The sequence below is a fragment of the Gekko japonicus genome, unplaced genomic scaffold, assembly GCF_001447785.1.
Source record: "Gekko japonicus isolate JY-2015 unplaced genomic scaffold, Gekko_japonicus_V1.1 scaffold1116, whole genome shotgun sequence".
In the NCBI taxonomy this organism is placed as follows: Eukaryota; Metazoa; Chordata; class Lepidosauria; order Squamata; family Gekkonidae; genus Gekko; species Gekko japonicus.
The window spans coordinates 443,752-456,063 of NW_015172590.1; the positions used below are offsets into that span (position 1 = coordinate 443,752).

The following is a 12,312-nucleotide window of genomic DNA, read 5'->3' on the forward strand; positions in this document are numbered from 1 at the left end:
ATCATGGAAGCCATTCTCCAATGTCATTAAATAAATACTCATCAGTTCAAATCAGTATTTAGCTAACAGTATTTAGCTAATGAACTTCCTTTATTGTTCTTAAAGAACAATCATCCTTAAAGTTTGTTTCAACAATTGTCTATGAATTTAAGACCTGATCTAAGGTAGAAACTGCCCTGAAGTATGATTTGAACTGCACCTCTAAGATTTAGATCAACCTTGACGGCTTTTCATATTAGAGTAATATCAATCTTTAATTTGTACTATCATCATTAATGTGGAAACATCTGCAAGATATATGTTCCTATACCCCAACTGTGAAACGTTCTCTATCAGAAAGCCATAATGAAATATCTCCTCGGGATAACATTTTACATGTGCTAAATGGTACTGTAACTTCACCCTTAGCAGATCTTAATGACAAATCATTAGGCCTATCCCATGAAGCAAACAAAAGAGGCTTGAAATTATGAAAACTCAAGCATTTCTAAGATAATTTTTGTTTTTGTTTGCAAGACCTCAGAAGACCCTTTCACATGTCAAAAAATATGGAGGCTGATTTTGGGACATGTATGCATGGGATAATGGAAACTTTGTGCATCAGAAAAGAAGAGGAAAATGCAGGCATTCATCTCCCACTTTCGTAAAAACACAGTAAGAGTAAAATGCTTCAGATTTCAGCTAAAATGAATGAGACATGAAATTCTTCAGGCCTTTGGACATGATTGCTCCAAGAGTGCCTCAACTGTAATTTAATATTTGTATAATACTTCCCCTTAAGTATGATAGTCCTGTGACATTCCTTTTGCTATTTACTAGAGGAGCAGACAGCATCATCAGCTTGTTTACAGATTTACCTCCAGCACCACTGAAGGAAAAGTAAAGTGTGAAAAAAAATTCTGGAAAGTACTGGAGGTGAGAGAGAATGCAAATGGATTATCTTTCAGGTGTTCACAACTATGCCAGAGTTGTACAGCAGGAGCATGAACAATCTCTTAAAAGTTAATTTTAAATCTGTAAAACCACATTCCACCCAGCAGTTACAATAGCAATAAATATGCTTCCTGGCATGAAGAATCAGATTGGGTCTGCTACAAAATACTGCTAAAACTTTTTTTAAAAAAGAGGTGCCAGAACTCTCAAGAGGGAAATGAAGTTTTCAATCTGTATACTGAAAACTCAAGAACGTTTAAATATTTTAAAAAGAATTTTGTCAAAGAGGTTCCAGAACTCCATTCTGGTGCGTTCCCCCAGGGGAAAAAAGCCCTGCTGCTAATTGTAGAAAATGTAGTATTCCAACCACAGAAGAATATCTTTGAGGGAAGGACTAGTGAGAAATAGCAGCATACTTACTGATTTTTGTGGAAAGTGCTAATATAAAACATGTAATAATTATTGTTCAAAAGGACCTCAATTAACTGAAAACATCTGCAAAAATATAGCAAAATAGACACTACACACGTCCTTTACACTATGGACCCACTGCAGCTCCCTTTCATGTTAAAGGGGTATGTATAGGCAAACTGTAAAACTTTCATGGGTTGTAACTCAGGGTACTACAAAAGCATGACTTCAAACAATACTTACATATTAGAATTGATGAGGTCAGTGGTAAAACATTCATATGTAAATGGGAGGTGAATGGACACAATACAAATCATAAAGAAATAAAAATAAATGTTAAGAAAAAGCTTAAATGACATGATTAAAATGAAAGTTAAATATTAATCATATTAATAGGAATACCACTAGCCCTTGAGAATCTGTTACATGCTATACTCTCAAAATGACCTGAGACTTCTACATCTTTCTAGCTTTTCTCCTACAAGTCCTCAATGACCACATAACAACTGTGTATTTTAATCAAAGACTAACACAATTCTCTCAGAATATTCTAAAATATATATTGCCAGTGCTTAATTTCTTAATGGAAAATGTGCTGTAAATTGAAGACTGCTGTGAAGACTTACAAATTGATATTTAAGCCCTTATTCCAGATGTTTGGGGACTAGCTGCAATTACTGGTTTGGGAAGAGAATGGCTCTTGGGCACATGTTCAAAGACACATCCTGTTTTATTTCAGGCATTTTAATGCTGAGCCCCAGCCCAGAAGGCAGATTCTTATCGGCTCTATCTCAACTCTAAGCTCAGTCTGTTTTCTTAGTATCAGAGAAACATACAGGCACAATGGAAAGAAGACTTGTTCCTTTACAAGCCTCAGTAAAATGAAAAAAGGTTGGGCAAGAGATGAACTTGCTTGCTGGTTTATGCCCCATGAGTACTCACAAGACCTATGTGTCAGGCCAAGAGCTGTGCCTTCTTATCAGGATGGAATATCATGATTTTAAAAACATGAACTCATGTAGACTCACTACGCCAACAGGTGCTGAGGACTGCCCAAACATATTGATCTCATGCTGGAATGTTGGAAGCAAAGACCTGTGCATAGGCATGTGATCTCAGCCAGTGGAGGTGAAAGTTAGCTTGGAGCTTAAAATGGGGAGAAAATTAAGCTAAGAGGATTGAGGGAAAACATTTCCTCAACTCTCATTTCTCCCCACAGAATCCTTTAAAACTAGCAAAAATGATACTAGAGGAATACCCATGTTAGGTTATTGAAGAAAAAAGCAAACAGGAATCATGTGATACCTTAAAGACCAATAAAATGTTATTTCAGCACATACTATTACATTTTAAATAATAGAAGGAAGAATAATCTTTGCTGCTTTACTATATACAATAGTTTCATGAGATATACTGCTTTCGACACTTCTAGGTATATAAGTCAATTTGCATTTGGAATGTTATTTTAAAAAAAAAATCTTTCTATTCTGACATAGAAAATAGAGTGAGTTTATATGCCTGAAACTAGGGCCACTATGACATATGTTGTGCCTTTCTTGTCAACAAACAGGATTCTGTGAATCAATCTAGCCATGTATACCCACATTGTGAAAAATTATGTCTAAAGAAACAAGCCCTCTAATGTTTACTTGCATCTTCCAAAGAACATTCTGTCTACAACAGAAAAATAAAAAAGAAACAAAAATGTGTATCTTAAAAAGCATGGAACAATCAGCTGATGCATTATGTTAACATGAACACAAAGCACTGGATAAGATTACTGTCTTGTCATGCAGATATTTAATATATTGGATTGCCCAGCATTGAAGACAGAAAGAATAAGGTTTACCATGTTGTTTGTAGATAGGTGGTTTTCTATAAATATTGATGCCTTGATCTGTTAAAATAAAAAGCAGAAACATATTAACATTTGGATTTCATCTACCACTTTGGACGGAAGGAGAAGAAACCAAACACCAAAGATAATGGATATACCAAACCACGGATTTGGCACAAAATCTAGAAAGCTAAGTGTTGTATTACACAAAATACTTTGATAAAAACAAAACATAAAAACAGATGGGAAAATATCACAGACATATGATGTGAAATCTTTGACATATATAGTTGGTGGGCACCATGGTGATGTATCTAAGGTGTAAGCCACTCAGTTTGAGATCTCAGTAGGTTATCAGCTGGATAATCATTTCAGAGGAAATGCAGCCAAAGAAGATATACCACAGGTAAGATAGAAAAATTTGGCAGAACACTAAGATCCAAAATGACTCCTGGAATACTGAGCAACAGTAGCTCAATTTTCCCTTCAGCCCAGGAGAGGGATATCACATGTAGGAATGAGACGCTTTTACATTTAAAGCTTCAGAACATGGTTCCTAATCTGCCATTCTGAAAAATAGTCATGAACACAACTGTGTGGAGTCTGCTGGATGTTTCATGCCAGGCTAACTGGCCTGGTGATAAAGCCAACTGACACCACGAAAAGCACAAGTTCATTGTCAGGAGCATTGTGTGGCATATAATTTTTGGCTAGAAGTCTAATACAGTATACTAGCATGGGGCCATTTTATTTTTAAATATTTGCTTGGATATATTTTTCTTCAAGAAAAGGTCCATGTTCTTAAATATAGAAACACAAGGCCATAGAAACTTAATAACACAAACGAGATGTCAAAGAGGCTTCTTGGAAAGTAAGAGGTAGTGAAAAAAACTGGTAGTGTAATATTTCGAAGAAATATTGTTTTGTTTAAGAGACTTCCCCATTCACGTTTAAACAGAGAAAAAATGTAAATACTGTTAGGTCAATTGAGAGTGCATGTACTGTACAGACTAGAGCACACATCTTATACTAGGCATATTGCTGCAAGCCAGTTAATGTCATCTGATGTAAGGGCTAGAAAATATAAGTAAGGGTCTTAGCTATTGCCATCTATAGTAAACAGTTGGGCTTATAGTAAATAGCCACAATATGAATGAGTCCATTAAGCTTTGTCTTAGAAACCCATGACAATAAAGGCAAATACGCTGACAGGTCTAGACCAGCTGTTAAAGAAACCTCTTCATCTAACATGTGTCAGAGAAAATGCCACTACTGGTATAAACAGTCACATCTATCAGCTCCAAGTACATTAAAAGAAGAGAGATCCAAGACAGAGGGCCAAATCATATGTGTTCAGGCAATTCAATATTTGGAGGTCTCAGCGATATTTAAAAGTTAATTCTCAGGCAAGTGAGGGCCCAATTAGAATTGAGACCATGGCACACAGGGAGAGGGAATTTCAGTCTTCTTTTTGGAGCTGTTTTTGCCATCTGAAAGGGCTCCAGGAAATCTGCTACTGCTCCTTTCTTGGATAAATTCAGGTCAGAAAAACAGCATTGGGGAGTTAATTGGATTTCTACATACCTGAAAATTAACTTTAAAAGATCACTGGAAACCCTGAATATGGAACTTCCAGTACACATCTGGTATGGCAAAGAGAAAAACAGACTCACTCAACCAGCAATATAATACTGGCATGTAATATATAGACAGAGATCTCAAATGGTTTTAAGAACTTGATGGCGATGGAAAGTGCTGTCAAGTCGCAGCTGACTTATCATAACCCCTCATGGGGTTTTCAAGGCAAGAGATGAACAGAAGGGGTTTGCCATTGCCTGCCTCTGTTTTAAGAATATTTATAATTTTTAGATTTACATTTTTCCTCTGAGAAATGTAATTATGTATCTACCCACCATTCATTCCCTTTCTTCTAAGAAAAGGAATGTTCTACAGAACACTTTTGTATCGTACATAGGGGTTATTTGCTTCTATTGAGAATAAGATGTAGATGGAATATAAAAAACAGATGTTATATTAAGCCTTATGTGGAAAATAGTTACCAGGTTGTGCTATAAGTAGTATTAGTAGCAGCCCATACATTAAAAGGAGAGCGTATTATATATACAAGGCCAAACTCAGGCATTATAGCAGGGGAAAAACCCTTATCTAATAGAAAGTGTACAGAAATAAAGTAGATACTGTGAAACTCACTATGCAATCATATTGTACTACAGTTGTTATGCAAATTTTTGAATTTCTTCAGGAAGCAGTCTACAAACTGTGGGCCCACAATAAGCTTACCAAGAAGCATCAACATACCTTCTAGGCCTTATCTGTCTAAGATACGTGTTTCCAAACAGAAAGTCACATTTATTGTGAGACAAAAATGCAAAACAATGGATAAGTGCCTGAATCCCACCTGTCCCTTAAAGTTATGAAAGACAGCAGCTAACACGTGGAATTCCTATGGTGTTACTCTGGTGTTAGGAAAAAAATAGACTTTGGTCCTGCATGCAGTGCCTTTATTGTATCATAGTGCATCTTCCTTTTCCAATTGTCTGATTAATTTTAAGCCTCAAAAATCTCACCAAAGTCAGCATTTCCTGATTTCTCTCAAAGCAAACAAATAAGCTCCATGTTTCAGAAACATTATGGTATACTCAAAAACAAACTAAAGAAGTACAGCATGGAATAATGGAGACAAGACAAAAGGTTACAAAGGTTACGGTCTACACTATGACAGGACATCAAGACTCACAACAGTGCCAGCTCCTACCTGGAACATGGAAATGTTTAGGGGCCTGAGCGTAAGTTGGTGTTAGAGGGCGGCTGTCTGGCCGGTAAGGGGCAGGGGAGTTCCGACCGCTGGACGGCTCATTGCCTCCAATGAGAAGAATGGAAAAACAAAAACAAAGAGCAGTAAAGAAGCAGGCATAATTCAAAACCCAACCAAAAGACCGTGGAAAACAAAGCAACAACAAAAAAGAGGTAGGGAGGAAACAAATAAAAATATATAGTTTGTAATCAAGAAATGTGCCTAGCACTGGGAAGCACTGCTAGCCATATTAAGGGAGACATTCACTCTGGGCTGGAATCACATTTCAGGCAGCTTGCATTCTCTCATTTGTTCATTCCAATAGCATGCATGAAGAAACAATGCATTTCGATTAAATGGATAAGCAGTGAAGAGGAATGGAAAGTTACATGGTAATGATTTGATATCAGCAGGGGTTAAAACTTTCAGTTTAAGCATCCCAGATGTTTGGCGAGGCTATTATTATGCAAACCCAAACTGATTTCCAAGATACTTGTACACTTAGATGGACTCCCGTGATTCAAATAAGTCTATATGTATGGGAAGGACAGAAGCTGTGGGTTTAGAGATTCTGGTTAATGCCTGGTGTATTTGTTCTTTCTTTATATGTTCAAACTCCTTCTCTTCACTAGGAACCCATTTTATTCATTTTGACAATCCCAAAGAGCTCTCGTCCAGGAAGCTTTTCTTAAGGGGAACACAAGAGAAGGGCCAATAAGGACATCACTCAACATTACATGATGCTATCAGTTCGGCATACTTGTATAAACCAGGAAATGTAAAAAGTGGACAAAATAAGAACTTTTTAAAAAGTACATTTTTAACCACAATGAAAGCATGTCTTTTTTTTTTTTTTTTTTTTTACTTGCCCAGATTGGGCAAAGTTTATTATTATTTTTTAACAAGTTACATGGAAAAGAGCCATACATTTTAAAATAGCAAGCCGAATATCTCGCTTACATCATCATATTTGCATACAGCTTCCCATTTCCTCCCCTTGTTTTATTTTGTATTCAATAACATACACTATTAAACCAAGTATCTATTCCCTTTGTAAAACCAATTCATCAATATTCTATCTGCTATATTTCATTTTATCAGTACTATACTATTATTAGTGGAGCTGCGGTGGCTCAAGTGGTTAAGACGCTGAACTGCAGGCTGTGGAAGGTCAGTAGTTCAGCAGTTCAAGACCCGGGTGCCGCAAGACGGGGTGAGCTCCTGTCTCTAGTTCCAGCTCCTGCCAACCTAGCAGTTCGAAAGCAAGAAATTGCAAGTAGATAAATAGGTACCACTTTGGTGGGAAGGTAACAGCGTTCCGTGCGCCTTGGTGTTTAGTCATGCCGGCCACATGACCACGGAAACGTCTTCGGACAGCGCTGGTTCTTCGGCTTTGAAATGGAGATGAGCACCGCAACCCTAGAGTCGGATTCGACTGGCTTTCGTGCAAGGGAACCTTTACCTTTATTTTTTATACTATTATTATTCTATTTTAAGTCAATATAAAAACAACAGAAAAGAAACAGTCATAACTTATCAGTTTAACTATGCTAAAGAAAGCATATATTTCCCTTTAAATATTCTTTCACATTTTTAACACTGTTAGTTTTCAAAATCCCATTAACTACCAGGCCTAAACATAATATGTTATATTTTCCCTACCATATAGCTTTCACCTTGTCCTGAAACATCTGGTCTTCTCTCTAAATAAGTAACCCTTTAATTATATTTCCCCTGCAATTCCTCTCTAAAAATTCAGACTGCCCATATCTTTTCATCCTCCTTCAATTAGGACATTACATGTCCAGAGAATAAATTATTTCAAATTAAAAGTCCATGTTTTATAGCTTTCATTAGTCAGTCAGGACAATGCAAAAGTTGGAGGTACACTTCACGTTATATTCATAAATCAATTGGGTATCAAATAACAATGTAAATCAGGTGTAGAAACACATAATAGATAAATAGTTCTCAACAGCCTAAAAGTTCCAGTTTCAGTAGATCATTATCCCTTCAACCATTTAAAATTATACAAACTGTCAAAGAGTGCTACTTCCACTTATCCTCTCTAAAATTTCAGACTGCCCATATCTTTAGCTTTCATTAATCATTCAAGATAATGTAGGGATTAGAATCCTTTGCTTCAGATTATATTAATAAATCAATCGGATATCAAATAGTCATGTAAATCAGGTTCAAGAATTAAGTACAGTTTTCATACCAAATTTGGCCCGATAAAAATATTTCACCTTAACTGTTAAGCACTCCTCTATTCTTGTGATGGATTCTGCAGCAGCTGTTCCTACTAAAATACCACCATATATATTATACGGTCTTCTAAAATTATTGCATAACACAAATCAGTGTCCATGATCCAAACAAAAACCAGATGGTAAAAAAGAACAAGAGAAAATGTACTATAGTAGTGTTTTGCCCTATTGTCAATTAGCATTCAGATCAGGGTTTAACAAATAAAAACACTGGAAGAGCCGTCACACTTAAAGAGCATTCCTTTAATCCACAGTTATCCTTATAGCTCTTACTACTCCTTTTATCATGCATTAGCTTTGATTCCTATTATCCCATCAAGATCTGTGTCAACACTCGTCCCAGGAGATTTCCCTCAACTGCTACAATCTGACAGCAAAGCTTGAGTGCTAAACAGGATCATTACCTCTTAAATCTACTTATCTGAATCACTGAATAAGTAAATTGAAAAGCTCATTAACAGCAACAATCTGATTTGTTTAGTGTCTGTTTACGGGCTTAACAATTAAAGTAGAAGATAAGGATGCTTACGGAGTCTTCGCCAAGATGATTTGTGGCGAGGTATGGAGGCTCTTTTGGGGGCTTGATGTAGCTTTCCAGCCGCGAACTGCATGACCGGTCCTTCTGGAGCGTCTGCTTCAAGACAAACTGAAACTTCACCTGTTGTTGCCGCAAACAGGGAGCTCAGTTTAAGTCTTCTGCTTCCAGTTTCCTGAGGAACTGGTGGACCCTTGTCAAATCTGGAGGAGTCCAGAAATGTCAAGAAAGTCCCCTAAAAAGACTCCAAAGGTTGGTGAGATCCAGAGCTCTGGATTCTCCGACCACCTTGCTACTCCATCGCCCCTCCTCCAATGAAAGCACATGTCTAACCATGCCATCTGCAAAGCCCATGGAATTCGACAACTCTGTTTAAAGTACAGATGAGTAAGGGCAAGGGAGTAAATAGTGGTGGTTACATCACAAGCACATCAGGGCTGCAGGACTGTCAAAACTACCAGGTGGAAGAACTCTTAAGATCACTTCTAAACCAATATGGAGATCATTATGGAACACAATTTTTTTTGTAGGCTTAAATGGCTGGTACCCAAGGTGTACACAAGTGTTCAAAATCTGTTCACGCTTCTCAAGTATTTGGAGAAATGACATTTTGTGTGTAGGTTTAACGTTGTGTGGGCTGGATGGGAGGAGACAATTAAATTTTAGGTAGGCCTTGGCCTAATCTCCTCATTCCCCCCCTTCCCTCCTGTCTCCAACCAGTAATCTGAGGGCAGCTCCCTAGAGAGGACAGGAACTCCATCAAGGTAATGAGGAGATCTTCCCCAGAATGCTGTAGGAGTGGGAACTGCTTTTTATATTATTGAGTTTTGGGCGGGAAGCCAGTCGGAAGTCAGCAGTTGGTTGCAGTCTGCAAGAGACAGAAGCAAGCATAGTCCCGTTCCCAGGCCAGAAACAGAGGCTATCTTGGGAGACATGTTTGTCCAGCTTACTCCAGAGTAACGAAGTAATGTACCTGTGTGGCATACCACCAGATAGGGCATGAGTTTAGCCCAGGGGAGAGATGAAGCATTTTTGTCAACATTATTTTGTTTCTTCCATTCACTTCTGATGTGCCTGTATATAGTTGAGAGTTTTAAATAAATCCTTTAACTGTTGAAGGAGTGAAGTCCCTCTGTACCACATAGTTCCTCCAGCCACTTGGCAATGCTAGGAATGGGTCAGGGAATCCCTGAGGAGAAAAGTGGCAAAACAGTCAGTTGCCAAATCTCTAGGGGAGCCCCAAATATTCCTGGGAAGTCCTGAGGTGGATTCCTAGTGACACCAGAGGGAAGTTAGGAGGCTGTCCACCTAACCAGAGCCCAAGACAGGGACAGTGGTGGCAGCAATACCCTGAGGCAGAGGAGTGAAACGACCCTTTTAGATGCCAGATCAGGCAAAGGATGGGTGGGCAAGGTGGGGCTCGCCAGCTGACACAGGCCCAGTCCACCACAAAGCACAAACAGCACCAACAACCTTTGGGATTACTTTGCTTAAATACCTATAACTAAGGGCATTCTATCCAAAATTCACAACATTCTACTATCCACATTGTCAACTTTGCCACCTAAATATATTGACCAATGGAATAAAGAAAACATCATACCCTTATCTACAAATAGCTGGGACTCCATTTGGCACTCTCCCAGTCTCTGCTTCGCAGACTTGTCCATTAAAGCTATGTCATTTAAGCTAATTGCAAGGTGGCACTATTCTCCTTTAAAACTTAATAAGATCTCTCCTGGCAACCTTCATAATGTTAGAAGGGCTGTGAAGGTGTCAGTAATTATAGCCATTATTCATGAGACTGTTCCTTCTTACAGGGGTTTTAGTGGCAAGTCTGCAACTATATTTGCAAGATAACTAAGGAAACCATCTCTTACAGAGCTGACTTCCTATTACTAGACTCATGGATTGGTTGTAAAATTCTGTTTCATCACAAATTATTAATAACTAAGCTTTGTGCAACAGCGAAAGCTGTAATTGCCTGCAAATGGAAAAATGCAACGCCACCAACAATTCCAGAATGGCTAGAAAAAGTCAAAGATTATTGGATCCTAGACAAAATTTTGGAGAAATATTCAAATCCAGATGATGATTCCTACATCACCACTTTTGTCTCAACCTGTTGTTGTTGTTGTTGTTCAGTCACACAGTCGAGTCCGACTCTTCGCGACCCCATGGACGAACTCTCGCCAGGCCTTCCGGTCTTCCGCCGTCCTCTGAAGTTGGCTCAACTTCATGTTCGTTGCATCGATGACACTGTCTAACCATCTCATCCTTTGCCGTCCCCGTCTTCTTTGTCCTTCAATCTTTCCCAGCATCAGTCTCAACCTAGTTTCTGGTAATTACCTATTTTTCGCATACCATCCTTTTCTCATATCTACCTTCTCTAGTAGATCCTCTATGACAGACGGACTCAATTAATGTGGCTTGTTCTTCTCTGTGGCTTTTTAAATTACATCCATTGTTGTAAATACTTTTAATCCTTAGTTATGGACGTAGCTCTATTGCATGTATTTTAAAGTTTTAGCTACATATAGACTTGTTGATCCCAATATTAGTTTAGCACTGTTTTCTATGTTAAGTTTATTATACAATCTATCTTATGTTATTCTTGTAATAGTATTCATAACTGTTTAATAAAATTTATATTAAAAATATCTATAACTGCTTTAAGGAGTTTTATAATATTGGAAGCATTCTTTGATCAATTGGAGGGGGGGTCAAAATGCTGGAAAATACCCTTTATGTTCATTCATTCACCCTATAGCCCATACTAAAGGTTCTCTTAAACAGAGCAATTTTGATTTTTTAAAAAAAGAATGTATTAGCAAAACCAAAAAAAAAAAAACACTCCAACCAACCCACATAATTATTTCATGTGCAGAGAGGCATGTGCACTTCAGCCAAAAAACACTACAAATAATATGACACTGCACATTTGCAAGACGTTGTTACTTGTACTTCCATACAGCAGTCTCCATATTTGCTGTCATGTTCTGGGGACAGATTTATCATTCACTTATCAGAAAATACATTAAATGTATAAGCGACCATTAATAGCAATAATGACATGCTTCTTGTGATACAGATGCAATGTGGAGGCAACTTGAAACAGCTGTCAGACAGCAAGACATCTTAGGCTTGGAAGTGATGTGGAGATAAAACAAATGATGGAAGTCAAACCACACAGAGCAGTCACTATATGGAAGCCGTCTCAAATTGTCTCTACATGGCAGCCATATTACAAGAAGTGATCCTGCAGCGTGTAGATAAAGCTACCCAAAGCTACATTATCAGTAGAATACAGTTAATACACTTATGATTTTGAAGATGAAGAGTTGGTTGTTATACCATATTTTTCTCTACCTTATGGAGTCTCAAAGTGGCTTACAAACGCCTTCCCTTCCTCTCTCCACAACAGGCACCTTGTGAGGTAGGTGGGACTGAGAGCATTCTGAGAGAACTGTGACTGGCCAAAAGTCACCCCAGCAGGCTTCTTATGGAGGAG

General features: G+C 38.0%; 1 protein-coding gene across 14 annotated transcripts in view; it reads right to left on the reverse strand.

Annotated features, from left to right (window-relative positions):
* Positions 1-12,312, reverse strand: part of ABLIM1 (actin binding LIM protein 1) — a 151,070-nt gene that overhangs the window by 25,179 nt on the left and 113,579 nt on the right. For 8 of the 14 annotated variants that reach the window (XM_015421513.1, XM_015421504.1, XM_015421508.1 and 5 more), the window contains 2 exons: positions 5,958-6,062; positions 3,194-3,241 (listed from right to left, as the gene is read on the reverse strand). In XM_015421513.1, the coding sequence (XP_015276999.1) occupies positions 3,194-3,241; positions 5,958-6,062 (153 nt within the window). The remainder of the gene's footprint in view (positions 1-3,193; positions 3,242-5,957; positions 6,063-12,312) is intronic. The other 6 variants (XM_015421515.1, XM_015421512.1, XM_015421511.1 and 3 more) reach the window with 1 other exon arrangement.